This window comes from Mus caroli, chromosome 10 (assembly GCF_900094665.2).
Source record: "Mus caroli chromosome 10, CAROLI_EIJ_v1.1, whole genome shotgun sequence".
In the NCBI taxonomy this organism is placed as follows: domain Eukaryota; kingdom Metazoa; phylum Chordata; class Mammalia; order Rodentia; family Muridae; genus Mus; species Mus caroli.
This window is the reverse complement of record NC_034579.1, coordinates 16,667,342-16,684,651: the sequence shown is the minus strand read 5'-3', so window position 1 is coordinate 16,684,651 and position 17,310 is coordinate 16,667,342. Positions and strand designations below refer to the sequence as shown.

The 17,310-nt window shown below is 40.9% G+C and overlaps 1 protein-coding gene and 1 pseudogene across 1 annotated transcript in view; both read left to right on the top strand.

Moving 5' to 3' along the window:
* Positions 1 to 17,310, top strand: part of Pde7b (phosphodiesterase 7B) — a 318,247-nt gene that overhangs the window by 82,758 nt on the left and 218,179 nt on the right. Inside the window, exon 2 of the mRNA XM_021174159.2 lies at positions 11,243 to 11,303. Within this exon, the coding sequence (XP_021029818.1) occupies positions 11,243 to 11,303 (61 nt within the window). The remainder of the gene's footprint in view (positions 1 to 11,242; positions 11,304 to 17,310) is intronic.
* On the top strand, positions 16,817 to 16,903 carry LOC115032269 (annotated as a pseudogene).

The window sequence follows — 17,310 nt, the reverse complement described above, 5'->3', positions numbered from 1 at the left end:
TGGCCGCTCTCTAATAGAAAGCATACGCCATTGAACTAACATTTTGTTATTTGACTGAAGGAAAAAACAAAGCTGTTAAAAGCAGGTAGGCTCATTTCCCAATAGCAATGGCATTAATATCGTTCAAGCCACTCCTGACCATAGCTAATTAGAGCTTTTGGAGAGATGGCCCTTCCTGAGGGTCACACCAGGTTAGTCAGACCACAGAGTTGCTGTTGGCAATTGGCAACAATGGATTTGTTAAGAATTTCTGCTTGGCTTGAGATGATTATCTGATTTTCTTTTCCCTCTCGTTTGCTGTTGTGTCTCTTATTTTGACTGGCTGAGGTTGGGTTGGAGCACGAGGCCAGGATCCAAAGGCAATGCCAGCTTGTTGCTGGAGATCTGCACTGACAGATTGTTGAAAACTTATTAGTCTGACGTTTTAACAGCCTGCAATAGGATGGAAATCGGCTCCTTCACTGGAAAAGCTTAGGGAGAAAAACATGAGCCTGGGCTAAAATCTGCCCTAGTTCCAAATCTGTTGGCCTCTGGTCCCAAAGTGCTGAGGCTGCCACAGTGCTCAGAGACGCAGGCCTAACTGTGCCACCCACGCAGTAGGCAGGATTGAGCAAAAAACTGTGGACTGCAGCCACTGTAAAGAAGGAGACCCTGGAAACACATTCTCCCGGAGCAGAGAAACTGCTGTGTCTCCACACAAGGTGCTAATGGCTTCCACAGTAGCGGCAGTCAGCCTTGTGTGAGCTTTGCACTGGGAGGCTAGAGAATCCTTTGGGTCATAACTATTCTATGAAATAATTCAAGAAAACAGAACAAGGAACACCTTAGACTCCAGTGCCTTTTTTAAGGCTAAAACAAGCAAAAGGAACGCAGGCAATATCATTGGTAAGAGATATCTAATGTCATTATATTACCATTGTTTGTTTACAAAACTAAAAGAATTCATTAAAAATCCCACTTTCCAAAAGCAAGCCTTCCTCCAAGCTGGGAACAACTTTCAATTCACTACTGGCCCCTCCAGTCTCACTCATGGCTACCAGTTTCATGAAGCTCGCTGCTGAGACCCACCATGGTTTTGCCCTAGTCTTTGGAGACAATGTATCTGATCCTACAAGCTTTGCTTGGGCATCTTCTGCCGTGATGGGGGTGGGAGGTATCTCTTGATAGCTCAGGCTTGCTTACCTGCCAGACCCAACCACAGGGTCACCTCTTTTTCTGTGACAGCCCATCAGGGCTAGGTGTCATAACTGAAGTAGTCCTTTAGTTTGTATATTCTGTCATCATACTGGGCTATCAGAGGGCAGGGCATTCACAACATGGCACGGGTACAAATTCGGCACTCTACCAACCTCTTGAGTATTCGTTTATTCATTCGCTCATTTGGATAACATTAATGGATTCCAAACTCCCAATGCTTGTGCCCCGTTTTAGGAGTTCAGTCTCAATAGAAGACTTACTCCCTGATTGCTCTTCAGACCTAAGGTGGTTTTGCCCTAGTCCTGCCTTCTATGGACCAAGTATTAATAACAACCATTCTGTTGTCTGCTTTAGGAAACTGTAAGACAGGAAACAAACCAGAGTTGGCTAGGGTTTATTATTTGTTTGTCTTGAATTGTTTGTTTGTGGTACTGAGAATTGAATACAGAGCCTTATGCTATTAGGTAAGGGCTCTACCAATTGAGCTATATCACATGTGTTGGGGCTTTGGGGTCTTACAATTGTTAATACAGACCTTGAATATGATATGTATTCCCAGTTGCTCTCTAGACTATGATCCTTCTGATTCTCCAATATTGGAATCACAGGGATGCACGGCCACAATCAATTTAAAATTTTTTTAAAAAAAAATATCTTCTCAGGTCAGATTTGAACACTTATCACCCCTTGTGTCTGCATACAGTGTGTCTCTGTCTATACAGCAGCACTTACTAACACATAAGCATAAATGGCCCAACAGTATATCCCCTCTCAGGCTAACACAGATAACACCATTATATACCCCAAAACCACATAAGGAGTGTGTTGCCCATTCACTACCTAAACATTGGGAGTATGCATTGATATAAGTCATTATCCTAGACATTTGAGGACCAGGGGAGTAAGCAAATAGGACAGATGCAAGCCCAAATATACATATGGGCATGTGTCTCATTTACATTCCATTCTAGAGGGTAGACTTACAGGATGGATGTGTTCACAGATGGACTGAGCCGGGTTGAAGGCTTCAGCCAGTGATGAAGCTCTAGCCCCGCAGAGCCTTTGTTGCTCCTTTGGGACAGACAAGACATATTTCTCTTTCCACCAAAGTACAGCAACCTCCCAACGGTCTCACCATGGTTAGTGCCTGGAAAACTCAGCTTTGATGTTTGTTTGCTTGCTTGCTTGCTTGCTTGCTTATTTTTCCCAAGTGAGCCTGACCTATGTAGAGGGTTTGTTTCAGTTTTGTTTGTGAGTGTTTCAAACACAGTCAGAGAGAGGTTGGGTTTTCTACAGGAACGTTCAATATTCAGTCACTGGCTTTACGGATTTCAAGAGGCCGTTCTGCCGAAAGTCTTGTGATCTCTGGATGGCTGCCACGTGCTGTTTTCTTAAAGTCAACAATTCCCTGGTGCTTGCCCATTCTCCGCTTTCCCAATCGTGGTCCACCAGCCTACTGAGCTTATGGCCAGCTGAGTCTGTTGGCAGTCATTCGTGGAGGCCCAGACTATAGCCTGATCCTCCAGTGATTTTACAAAACTCGGTTCCCTTTATTAAATCATTCTAAAAACAAGAAAACGATAAATGTGGAAGAGCAAAAATCAGAGAATCACATCTTTTATTTTCTGATCGTATTTAACATTATGCACTTTAACAATAAACTGTTATTGCCTCTGCTAACACAGACAGAAGCTTCACAGTGCTGAGGGTCTCCATCTTCAGTTGTGGGCGGCTGCCCCTCCCTCCTCAGGTAGGAAGACACGTTTTCTAGACAGACTAGTTACTGGAGGCCTGCAGGCTAAGAGAGGCTTCTGGACACCAGTGATAGCAAGTTTCAGAAAAGAAAAAAAGATATGTTACAACTTACTTGAGACAGCAACAACAAGAAATTATCAGTTCCCTTAAGAAAATGACAATGAGAACAGGCTCTGAGTCTGTTGCTGCCCTTAACAATTCCTAATGAGTATAGTAGTAGTAACTTGAATAGTATCACATCAGATACAATTTTTAAGAAAAATAAACTTGTTGAGAGTTTAAATGTGTTTGCTAAAATTACTCCCTTTTTGGTGTCATATATTATGGCTTGTTTATTAAAATATTGGTGAAAAAAATAGGAGTCTCTAGGGCTGCTGACGGCAGGGTAACAGACTATACACACTCTCCTCCTGGCCACTCTCCTCTTCTTGACCACACTCTGTAACAGGCTGGGGCTCCTGCACACCAGAGACAGTCTTGATTTTTTTTCTTTGGTGGGGCAGACTGGGTGGGGGTAGGGGGCTTTCTTATGACCTCCTCTGTGCTGAGAGCCTTCTGATGATGCTTTTTGCTTTCAGACTCTCTGGGGGGAGTGGGGAACACAGGAGTGGTTCCGGTCACCTGTGACAGCTTCTCTTTTCTTCTGCAGTTTTGGGGTCTTGGCAGGGGTGCTGGGACTTAGGGTGGGGTTATTGGGAGCTGGACTCTTGGCCATAGTTATCCCATTCATCTGGGATGGGGTGCTGGCCTTCATCCCCTTCCTGTTCTTCTTGCCTGTGCTGGGGGTCTGGTCTTTGCCAGTGGCAGCAGGCATGGCGCCCTCTGTCACTTCATGCTGCTGTGACACAGCGTTCTTTTCCGGCATGGTACCCTCAGATTTAAGTTTCTCTCACTTCTTGGTCTCTGACAAGAATTCCCCTTTCTTCTGCTTTGTGCTAATGGAGTGTTGCTAGGGATATCCTTGGCACTCTTCTTTTCTAACTTTGGATGCTGGACTCCTAGCAACCTTCTAGCATCCTGGCTTGACCAGTAGAGATCATAGAGGCAACGGGAGCCAGACGAGTGATTCCCCAGCTGCAGGCTTTGCTGCAGCCTCTGTTGCTTGCTCTGAAGTATGCCCAAGAGAGCAGTGAGGTCCTCAGACAGCTTGAATGTCCTGAAGAAAGTGTTCAGCAGCTCCAAGATGGATAGCTCCCCCTGGTGCTCCCCCATGCTCTGTGCCTCCCCGAGAGTCTGCGGGGTCTGGGTGGCCTTTCCCAAGAGTTGGATAATCAGCTGCTCCCACTCAGGATCCTCAAAACAGACTCTATTAGGCGCCAGGCAGAGCAGGTCCAAGAGCTGCATCAGGCACCTTACGCTCCTTCTTACAGAGCTGGCTGCCACCTTCAGTATGTCACCAGACTGGGAATATTGTCTTCTGAGACTACGTGAGCAGAGCTGAGAGGAAGAGCTCCAAGTACTCGGGAGAGCTGAAGATCACTTTCATGCCACCCTTGAGGGCTTTGGCAGGATCTCTGGGAACATGGACTCTGAGACCTCGCAGAGGATGTCCACCAGAGCCTTTATTGGCTGCCCCTGTAAGTGGCTGAGGTGATGGGACAGGACCTTCTGCAATCTCATGGACTTGATCGGGGCCCCCTTTGTCCTTCGCTAGGCGGCCTGACTGAAAGCGGGCTAGCACTCCAAACAGGTTTGCAAAGAGAGTGGGTCTTATCAGTGCCTTGCGCACTGCTTGTAGACTGTATTTTTCTTGTATCTAACTCAGGATGTCACACAACGGAATGTCTTCAAAAGATTGCAACAGCTGTGCCAGCGCCAGACTGTAGCAGGGCCTAGCAGCTTCTCGGCCCACCCCAAGCCCAGTGATTAGGTGCTTTGGGGCCATCCAAACAACTTCTCCGTGGCTTGGAGCCACGCTTCCTGCTCCAGCTTTGAGATGTCCTAGAAATCCAAGAACTCCAGGCTGTGCTCCAACAGGCTATGGTGGTCACCTTGAGGTGCTTCTGCGGGAGACTCAGGCTCAGCTTTTGTGGGGCTCCTCATCTCGGCCGTGCTGAACCAAACACGAGGCCTGGGAAGATAGTCTCTGCCAAGTCAGGTCTCGGCACCTGCGCACTAGGACCCTAAAATTACCCCTAATGTCAATGTTCACAACTATGAGAAAATGAGAAAGAAATATGATAAAATGCAATTTATTTAAGAGAAATATATTTTATTGTATACTTTACCAGAGTATACAGTTTTAGCTAGTAGAAATTAAAAGTTTTATCTTTAAATTGATGCCAGCTTTAAATTTAAGATTTTTTTATTATTACTTTTTAGTTGTAAAAATAAACTTGATACATATTCAAGGTATAAAAATGACTTGAAACATGTACAGTTGTGAAATGACTGAATGCAGACACATTATCTCACATACCATTTTTTGGTGTGAACACAAAATATATACTCTCAGCAATTTTTCAACTGTACAATGTATTGTGATGATTGTCATTGTGTGGTATACACAGGTCTCTTGAGTGGATTCTCCCTGTCTAGAAGAAACCTTGTAGCCATTGAAGCCTTTCCTCCCTCTGGCTCTCAGTGGCCCCTGTCCTGCTCTCTGCTCCTGTGAATTCAACTTTCTCAGATTGCACACATAGGTGAGATCATGTGATATTTATTGTTCTCTCCTCACCTTATTTAACTTAGTACAATACCCTCTTATCCATCCTCATTGTAGCAAATGGTAAAATTACCTTCCTCCCTTCTCTGGCTAAAGAATACTCTATTTTGTGAAATGTTTCACTGCCTTGTGCATTCAACCATTGATATTCATGTCATATTGTGGCTATTGGGAATAACAGATGCAATATTTTAAAACTTCACTGAACAAAGGCCAAACACTGTATTAGTTAGCGTTCTCTAGAGTCATAGAACGTTCTCTATATAGTAAAGGAATTTATTGATGACTTACAGTCTGCAGTCCAATTCCCAACAATGGTTCAGTAGTAGCTGTGAATGGAAGTCCAAGGATCTAACAGTTACTCAGTCCCACACGGCAAGCAGGCTAGGGAGCAAGAGCGAGACTCCCTTTCTCCAGTGTCCTTATATTGTCTCCAGCAGAAGGTGTAGCCCAAATTAACGGTGTGTTCCACCACACCCTTAATCCCAGATGACCCTGAACTTGAAGATTTAATCTTCTGGAATCCATAACCACGATGCCTCAAGATCTCAATACCAAGTTCCAGATCAGAAACTTCTATCTCCAAGCCTCCAGATAAGGGTCACTGGTGAGCCTTCCAATTCTGGATTGTAGTTCATTCCAAATAGAGTCAAGTTGACAACCAGGAATAGCCACTACAAACACTAAACTTAATACACAAAACTCTTAACTAACACTAACTGAAAAACAGCTTACAAAATACTGACTTAAAATACCAAGTATTTCTTTATGTTTAAAAACACTATAGGAATTAACACAAGAAGTTAATGAATAAGTTTACTGTTTATCCTTAAATCTATATTGCAGTCCCTATAATGTTTTAATAGCTCTTCCTTGCTTGCTATGAATTAAAGCTAAATCTGAAACGATCTGTGATATAGGTAACATCACCCTATTTTACAGAGAGGAGAGCAAGTTTGACCCCAGATGATAAAGTAGATGAGATGAGGTAGCAATGGATCCGTGTGATCAAAAACCTGAGAGCTCTTTGGCACAAAAGCCAGAAGCTAATGGGCAAGTGAAGAGAATGCCTCCAGACATAGTCCAGGTAGCAGGTGCAAGGAGGAACAACAAAGTAGCAAGTACCTGGCAATCCCCACAGCCAGTGCAACAAGGAATAACCAAGTACCTGGAAGTCTACACAGCCAGTGCAACAAGGAATAACCAAGTACCTGGCAATCTCCACAGCCAGTGCAACAAGGAATAACCAAGTACCTGGAAGTCTACACAGCCAGTGCAACAAGGAATAACCAAGTACCTGGAAGTCTACACAGCCAGTGCAACAAGGAATAACCAAGTACCTGGCAATCCATAAATCTTGGTTGTGCATCGGTTGTCAACAACAGATTCCCAGTGAGCAGTTTAATCCCAGCACTTGGGAGGCAGAGGCAGGTAGATTTCTGAGTTCAAGGCCAACCTGGTCTACAGAGTGAGTTACAGGACAGCCAAGGCTACACAGAGAAACCCTGCCTTGAAAAAAAAAAAGATTCCCACTCATTGGAGAGAGAATTCTCCAGTGAGTACTCCTGTCTCTCCTTAGTTCTCTACTGTTACAGGACTATAATGAGAGTATGAAATGGTAGCTAGACAACACTTAGAACAATTTTTAGCTCTCAAACTCAATGAATGTTAGCAAAGTCATAAATTTTTAGTTAACCTCTCACCTCTGGCACATCAAGACACAGAAGCTACAAATAAGCCTGTCAGGGACATAACAATGGAGTTGGTTGATTCTTTATGGCCTGTGCAGATAATGGACTCACTCATAAAATCTCTTGAACCATATTTGGTCTATGTGCCTCAAAAAGAATGAGCTTGTGCTAGGAGGATCTCTTGGTTGCTAGCATGGTTCCAGAAACTTGAATTGGTACTGCAGTGGTGATACCTTGGTATTTATGGTGAGTTTTCACTGGAATTGTTGGGCTGGAACAAAATGATCTGGCTATTTCCGACACAGAAAAATGAAACTAAGATGGACTATCTAAGAAGTAGAATTCTGATGATCAAAACCAGAAGTTATTCAGAATCAAGTTGCCCAAATGAGGCATCCCAACAAACATGACCACATCATCAAAGGAGGGGGGTTGCAGACCTCACAACCCAGCAAGACACAGGGCCTTTGCCTGAGTCTGGTTCAGTATGGAGTGGGGACACAGTGGCTTAACCTAATTAATCTTCTAAACTAGGTCATGGCCCTGAGCTGCACAGTGAGCAGGAGCCTGGCAGTGAAGACCTGGTAAACACAAATAGGCATTAATGAGAAAAGGTACTAGAGAGAATGTGGTTTGAGGCAAGTCCTGTGAATGAGCCAACTCAGGAACTATTAAAGGTGCCTCAGCCACCATCCAGATTGTCACAGAAATAAAGACAGGGAAGCAGAAGATCACATCCTCATGAAAAGGACCACAACATCTCCCCTTGCTGCTTGCTAATGAGCTTGTCTGGTCAGTGAACCCAGACAGTCCAGGACTGTTAGGGACTGTCTCAGACGCTCCTCCCAGCTGCATCCTGACAGCCCAAGCACACATACCTGTTGAGAGACACACCTCAAACTTCCCTTAACATATCATAGACATGGGAAGTCATGCAACCTTCTGATCACAATGCACAGGAAGGCCCTGCACTGAAAGACGAGCACCTATCCCCTGGCAGTGTGCATACAGGCTTTAGCATTAACCCAGAGAAGACATTGATAGAGCATTATTCTGCTAAGAAGCTGGAAACATTTTAGAAATCTCTGACCTTTCATCTAGAAATAATGATTAACTCGTTGGGGTTGTAAACATACCACTTTAAAAGGCAGGTGATGCAGAAAATAGAACCTGGCTATTCTAAAGGGCTTAACCTCTGTCAAAATACAAACAAAACAGGAATAACTAGCATGGTCAGACTGCACGGGTCATTAATCCACACATTTGCTCCCTGGCCTACCTTGGTGGCACATATCAACGTCCCCATGCTACATCCAAGGAGATGAAGCAAGACAAGATTAAATGGCCTGATACAGAGCCATCTGGGTCAGCAGACACTCGTGATCTGACCTCTGTCTAGAATCTAGCACCCTCTTACCTTTACAGCCCAAAGCCTTCCTGTAGCCTTCCAGGGTCCCCAGCCTCCCTGCCCTACTGTTCTACCTCTGATTTCCACCAGAGCTTGCTTCCTTCCCAGTACTTGGATCCAATGGCCATCTCCTACACATAGGGTCAACCTAGAAACTGATGCCTAGGCTCAAGAACTCTCCCCCTGAAAATTTCACAGTTAGCTGTGAGGAATGTTGATTTCTTTTTCCTTCATGGAATAATGGAGTTAACCAAGCTATGAACTTTGAAAGAAAGAAAATCAGATTACACTATTAGACTGCCAGTCTTTGTCGGAGTAAGGGAACTAGCTAGACCTGGTCTTTCTTCCTCTTAACCCCAGAACCCAGGATGTGGAGGCAGATGGATCTCTTGTAAGTTGAGGGCCAGCCTGAACTATAACAAAGAGTTCCAGACCAGGCAGGGCCCAGAGCTAAATAGTGAGGTTTATTTAAAAATACATGAAAAGGAAATAATTTAGTAAATGATATGAACAAGTTATCAATAATGGCCTCCACGACCCCAAGGACACACTGATACAGACCTATATCAGACAGAATGCTTTGATATTCAAAGCATTGGATGTTGCCAATTCATTCTTGTTATGTTTTATGTGTGAGTTTAAAGGATAATCGAAGACACAGATACTTACAGAACAAGTTGGAAACCTCGTATGCCTTCCTGAATCCTATCTCTGCAATCTCCTCTCCATATCCCATGTTTGATGCCTCATTTGTAATTCGGTTCATGTTTTTCTTTCTCAGTAAATTAATGTATTCATAAGAAATGGATGCTATTTTGGGTGTTTTCATCCTCATAGTATATGGAGTTCTTTTTAGCATGATATTATACTTTACTCTCTCTCTCTCTCTCTCTCTCTCTCTCTCTCTCTGTGTGTGTGTGTGTGTGTGTGTGTGTGTGTGTGTGTGTGTGTTTATGAATCATGTATGTGGACAACTTCAGATGTTGACCCTAACTTTCCACCACATTTTGAGGTAGGGTCTGGCTGTGTTTCACTACGTGCCTGGCTACCTGGCTCTCAGGCTTCAGGAATCCTATGTCTTTGTGTCCCACCCCACAGTAAAAGTGAGAAGATTGTAGATGTTTTCTACTGTGTGTTTCTTCACATGGATTCTAGGGGTTCAAGCTTATATATTCATTTTTTCAGTACAACTGCTGTCCTCCATCAAACTGTCTCCCCAATTCTAGTATTACATTTTTATACATTTATTACATAATTTATTATTAATACATTTATTACATAAATATACATTTTGTATAATTGGAAAATTATGTATGTTTGGCATTTCATAATGTAAATAGTATGTATTTTATATAAGTCCTTTGCATGTTATATATGCTTTTAGAGTTTATAAAGTCCTATTTCATCTTTAATTATAGAATTCAACTCATAGATGATATTTCACTGAAGTTGTATGTGAAAATAATTCCAGTTAAAATCCTACAAAGTCATCTTCTCTGTCACAATGTATGGCTTTTTGACTTTGCTAGATCTTACAAACATTTACCAATTCTGCAGTGAATATTTTATACCCTAGCCCTAAAGGGATGAAAAAAAAAAAGCTTCACATTACTCCAGATTTCCGAAAATATTTATTATTTCCAGATTTCTAAATTTTGTCAAATCAGTGAGTTTTTAAAAGTCTTTTATCTTAGTACAATATATCCACAATTATTGGAATAGTTCACTTTATCTTGATATAATTTATTCATTCCCAAATATTGATATAGTTCAGTATATTTTCTGGGTTTATTGATCATTCGGATTTCCCTGTTGTGAATTACTTTGACCCATTTTCTACCATATTGCTTATGTTTGTAATGGTTTTGGTAGTTCATTTATAAACACAAATACTAATCTTGCTGGTCAATCCCACTCATTATGCAGCAGTGGCCTGTTGTTAAATAACAGCTTGAATTGTTAAGTTTTGCCTTGCACAAACATCTTGAAGTTCAAATTAGAACAAGAAAGTTGGTATTCCCGGAATCTATGAGCTCAGACAAGCTCTACACTGCGTTTCATTTCCTTATTTATCCCTTCCCTGATTTGAGTTCAGCATTGGCCACTCAGCTTTGATAATATCTATATCTGTGTGTAGAGTGAGTCACTTAGAATATTATCAATGCTAAATAAGGACTATCTCTGAGAGTAACTGGCCTCAGGCTTTTGGGCCTGGTAACTGAATGTTTCACTGAGATGGAAACTGTCAAAAATGAGGTTCAACCCAAGCCATGGCTTCTCATGGGAGCACAGAGCCGCTGTTGGCAGGGACATGCAGCATCCTGGAACAGCCAATCCTAGACTGACCTCTCAAAGGCTTTTCTCCAGGAAAATCTCTCTTTATGACAGAAGTCCCTAGGCCCAGGTAACTAAAGAAAACAAGAATAGAACAATATCACGGTGATGGTAGTTGCATGGGCATATTATATTGGCTTGAGAATCCTCACTCGCAATCTTGAAGTAACTAGAGCTGTCTTTCTGTTGCAGAGGTGTGGCGAAGTCTTGTTTGAGAGCCCTGAACAGAGTGTCAAATGTGTTTGCATGCTAGGTAAGAGGACTTCTTGATTCACATGTATTATGAATGTCGGTGTCCTGTGGAGTCGCTGTCGCCTTGGTGTCTCACTGACTGCCTCTTGTTCCATTATAAAGAGGCTTGTCAGGACGCTTCTGAGCTTATAAACCACTCTATCATTTTTGTGGACCACTACATGATAAGAAATGATTTTATTGTAGTAATTATAAGTTTGGGCCCATTCTTTTAAATCTCAGTGGCTCTTGGGACATCAGTATAGAATGCAATTGAGTGCTTTGTTTTTTTATAAAAAAAAAAAATTGTGATCTAAATGCAAGAAGAATCCCATTGTCATCTGTAAGCCTGAGATTATAAGATAGATAATAAAACTATTAGGCATTACAATAGCCAAACCCATAAAACACCCTCATTTACAAGGGCTGGGAGGAGTGGAGTATTTGAACTAACCTGAAGTAAACACAACTACCTATAATGCATCTTCAATAATATAGTCAATAATCATTGTATCTCGTGAGAGAATATAACATTAATCCTTTTGCAGACTCAATAATATACACTATCCTGTTAAGCAATACAGTCAGTAGTGTTTCACTCACTATAGATTAAAAACTAATACCGTAAGTGAAAGTGACATTAATCGCTAAGTCAGAAATGGTCCAAACTACTACAGTAAGGCAAAGACTGACCTATAGACTCTTAAGGAATCTGTGAGCCACTAAAGTATGCCCATGAGTCTTACACTAATTGTAATGTCAAATTTACAGCAGCAAGGGCAACTACATAAGCCCACCAATTTTATTTGCATAACGTCCATTCCAGCCTTAAGCTACTGGTGTTAGCATCATTCGTTTCCTTTTACTCCTCTAGGCAGATTGCCTTTAAGATGACCTCAAAGCAGACACAGCAAGGAAAACAGAGAATTAGAATATCTCAGTCAGCCGTAACTCATGATAATAACCAAATAAATAAGCAAAGGCCACTCATGACTCAAAAAACAAACATGAAACAGATACCACATTTGTCTAGCCTTTTAATCTTCCTTATTTTCTGTGATGTTATTCAATAGAGGGCTTCTATGTTGATGCTCTCATATGTTTAAGATGGAAGCTTATAAGTCCACAGGGAACAGGACATTTTACTAGAAGCATGCGAGCAATGGTTATAGCATCCCTCTGCATAATAATTTTAGTTATAAATGCCTCAATAGCACTAATATCTCAAGTTAATAGTTATAAATTATGGTAAAAGAGAGATAACATATGGATGGGTAGAGATAGATGATAGACCATTGATGGATAGATAGATAGATAGATAGATAGATAGATAGATAGATAGATAGATAGATAGATAGATGATAGATAGATAGAGAAGCAGAAAAATATTTCTCCAGCTGTATGTCCCAACATTGGATTTGAGAAAGTGTCTAATGACCACGTTTGATCTGTTCATCCTTTAGTTCACTCAATTTCCACACAAACAAAATTACAGCTGAACTATTGTTTCAGTCCTTTCACGAATAAGGAAATGGAAGCAAAGGCCTATAGACTACTTATCAATTTAGTACCATGAAAGTTTACATTGCTTATGCCCATCTGATCCAGTAACTTGAATAAGTGTTTAACATATGATGCTGTCAAAGACATGGACACCTTCGATTTTGAATGAATTTTCCTGTGTTCTGCTTCTCTTATAAATGGTTAACTAATTACTTAGTCAAGAGAAAGATAATAAAGGGCCTCACTCAAGTGAAGACCAATCACCTTCCCACCTCTTCTTGTGAGATATTGTGTTTTATGTGGCTGCCATAGGCATTTGTGATGATCAAACATATACTCATTGATTTAGAATCTATTAATATAAATCATTTGTGGTTTTCTAACTACTGTCATAACTAGTACAGTTAATTGAGCACCTTGAGTAACAAGTAAAATCTACCCTGAGCATCTTACATAACTAGGTCATTTATTGTAAGTCAACTGAGAGATGTCTGCTCTTTCAAATTACAGATGTCTTTGGCAAGATCAGTGTGACAGTCATTAGCCTAGTAGATTCCATTACCTTGTTCTGATTATACAGAATTAAACAGTACAAAGGAAAAATGAGAATGAATGTTTTGACTGAGAACACAGAAGGACACGTACATGTTACTTGATTGAGAATACATAGGAAGAACATACTACGTGTTACCTGTAAATACTATCGATTTACAACCCAGAATGCACAATGTTGTGTAACTATGCCCTTAAGGACCTTGCACTAAAGAGGATTTAGACTTTTTTCCTATTTGTCCTTTAAGGGAATTGATGCAAGTCTTGCTTCAAATGTTGATAAAGTCCTTTGCAATCACAGATAAAAGAAAACCAAAATAAAGCTGTCCTGGTATCAATATAAATGGATCAATCCACCATTAGCCTGCAGCCTCACATGAACTCCACTGTATGAGACGATGGGAAAAAAAGTCTGAAGGGTTTATTTCCTTAAACAAGAGAAATTCACATTATTATCATATGTCACTAAAGCTGAGATCACGTTTGTACTTTGTTAAGAAGAACTGCCTATGACACTGCACAGAAGGTGTCTTCTTGCCTTGTGTGAGGCATTAGTGGGTTATTTCTTCCTTTAAGAGGAGCTTGTGGAGGTATATTTACCACTTTCTGGAACACTTCTTGAGAAAACATTCTGTCTCTGACTGCAAAGGGAAAGGTGTCTGATATTTTAAGGGACTGTTAAGTTTCATAATTTTTTCAGGTGATGTTTTTTTATAGCACTACTTCAAGTTAATCATAATTTCCAACTAAGAAAGCAAAATATATACAGCCCATATTTCCAAAACTTTACCTTGGAATTTTATGCCATCCCAGTATTGATATGTGTGATGGGAGCCATCCTAAGACATTTTACATTCTCAAGCCCCTGGTCCTTCTCTTCCTCAGTGTCTCCTCTCTTCCTGCCCCCTCCCACTCAATTGTGAGTGTCCCTGCATAGATTCTGGCTGAGGTCTAGTTTAAACAGGCTTGATAAGGAATATGTAAGAGGTTCATTAGCGAGGGACAGGTTTTCAGGTCTGTCTTCTTCACCAATGAATACTCAAACCATTATAGGGTGACGGCAATTTTTGTATGTTGAATTATCTACTTTGTGACTTCTATGGAACAAGCCACTGTCTCAGAAAAGCATGCTGATGGCTCATTACCTTAAATGACACATAAATGTCACCGCCACCTTGAGTGACTCCAAAGCACTACATCCAATCCAGTTTGAAATGGGAACTAATTTCTGGCCTGTATGGGTTTGGCAGAGACTCATTTCTGGTTCCAGTAGAACAGTTCGGGTAAGGCAAGAAGGTAAACCGTGTGCTGCAAAGCTGACCGTGCTGGGTAATAGATGCTTAGTCCTTAAAATTGTTCACAGTGGCCCCAAGTCAGCAAGAGAACTGTAGCAAACCCCTCCGTTCTCTGCTTCATGCGGAGGTCAGTGACTCCCAAGCTTCCTCCACTGCAAACCCCATATCTATACTTGGATTCTTATGTATGGATCTCTCTTCAATTCCAATTAGCCTTAGAACTTATATAATTATATCAGAAGATAAACTGTTAATCAAAAAGAATAGAGAATACTTAAAGAATGATTGTTGTTGATTCAGTTCTTAGTTCATATGTTAGCCATACTCTGTAAACTTATAAACTTTCTTATAAGAAGAAATTTAAAAAAACAAGCAAACATTGCATGTGGTTCATTTTTCTATCCCAATTTCTCTTACTTTTAGAGTAAGACTCTATAAAAATAAAAATCCTTAATTTGTAATTTATGATATTGTGGCTCGTTCTCCCTGTTTTAATCGAGGGTTTTTTTTTTTCTCTAATTTGTAATAGTTTGTGACTTTGCTGCTGTTTCATACTTGATTTCATTTATACTCTTAAGTGGTGTGACCATTTGAATATTCTGGAAGAACTTGATTACCTGTCTGGCTTACATGGGATGTTTGCATTAGACGTTTGAAATTTGCAATATAAACATTGAGCTGGATTGGTAATTTTCAGAGTAATAGGATCCACTGAAGTCAATATTGCATTAACACTCAGCACAAGCACAGACGGTCTGTGTTCCAGTCTCCGCTCTGAAATGCCGACTGTGCACTCTCTCTTCATACAAGCTGCTTCGTCTCCCCAGTCTTCTTCTTACAAGGCAGAAATAGAAACACCTCTCCCTTCTAGATGTAGGGTTTTATTCCACGATGGAAGGAGATATTTTATGAGGCAATGCCTATTATAGGGTGAACCCTAAATATCAGTGATCTAGCAATAAGTTGATAAACAATGAACAGTGACGTTTTAAAATTGATGATAAAATCAATTATCGATTGATGGTGCTTAGGAAGAGAATCGAAAATTGAAACATTATACAGACATGAAGATAACTTTTTAAAGATTGGTGTGTTATTTGAAACTGTGTAGTGCCTTCAAGACAGAGCAAAGCTTTCATATAATCTCATGAACTAGATTTCTTTAGGCATTTCCCATGTGCACGGTGCTGCATGGAACATTGATGACCAGAGACCAATGGGAACAGTCTCTTCCTTTCAAAAGGCCTCCAATCCAATGAGATTCAACTCTTGAAACCCAAATGTGATTCTCAAATGTAACAGGAACAAGTGTTTTTTGTTTTTTTTTTTAAGCAAAAAAGTGTTGACACTTTAATGAAGAGAGTCTGTAGAGTTGAAATGCGAGGGACATGGGTTTAGCTATGGGTGCCAACCAGTGACAGGACCAGGGTGATGTAAAAGGCCTCACTCAAAAGCCTTGATACAAGGAAATTATGGGAAGGACGTGTTTAGGATACCAGCAGGGTAAAGGGTTACAGTGTGAAGGAACGAAACCATAACAGACCACTGACATCCTCTCTAAGAGCAACAGAGGTCTTAGATGACCGACAGCTTTGGCCTTTTGTACTTGTGCAGTTCAAGGGCAGTTTCCATGGAGCTATAAAGGATCATGAAATACTCTGTAAATTTATTTCTCCTACATAGCATTAAGCAAAGCTGTAGGCCAGTTACTTATAAAATGAAGCCTTTTTATTTTTATGTGTGTTCTGTGCACTGCATGTGTGCAGTGCCTACAGAGGCCAGGAGAGTGCATCAGATGTGTGAGAATCGAAGTTATTCATGATTGTGAGCTGCCATATGGGTGCTGGGAACCACACCCATGTCCTTTGCAAGACAACCAGTACTTGTACCTTCTGAGCAATGTCTGCAGACCTGGTTTCTTATTTTTTTTAATACAGCATCTTATGATGTAGCTCTGACTGCCCTGGGACTTATGTAGCCCAGGCTAGCCTCAGATTCTCAGTGATCGTCCTGCCTCTGGTTTCTGAGATAAGCAAAGTGAGCCACAGTTGCAAGCCATTTCTGATGGAATCTTCTTTAATGAATAATGAAGAGCTCTGGCATATTTTGAATATTAAACCACCTCAAGTTGTCCAAGCAAGTAGACATTTCCATGTGCATGTTTGCTCTTTAGAAATAAGTAATAATCGCTTCTCGGCCTTTTGGCTAAGATCAAGTGTAGAAATAAGTAATAATAGAAATAATAATCAGAAATATTTATAAATCATCTTTATTGGTTACTAAAGAAAGGCTGTTGTAAGAACTATTTTATGTTTACCTGACATTAAAATTCAGGTCTACACTTAAAGGGGAAAGTTCAGGGGTTGGATTTTGACTTATCAGGATTAGAATGCCCCACTGGGTTGACTTGTAACTTACACATTTACAGTATATCACCCATATCACTCATGTGCCTCCATTTTCTCTTTCCAAATGCTTGTTTAAGTAATGACGCCTCAAGACAACATTTTCTTTTTTTTTCTTTTTTTTTTAATTTTTAATATTTTTATTACATATTTTCCTCAATTACATTTCCAATGTTATCCCAAAAGTCCCCCATAGCGCCCCCCACTTCCCTACCCACCCATTCCCATTCTTTTGGCCCTGGCATTCCCCTATATTGGGGCATATAAAGTTTGC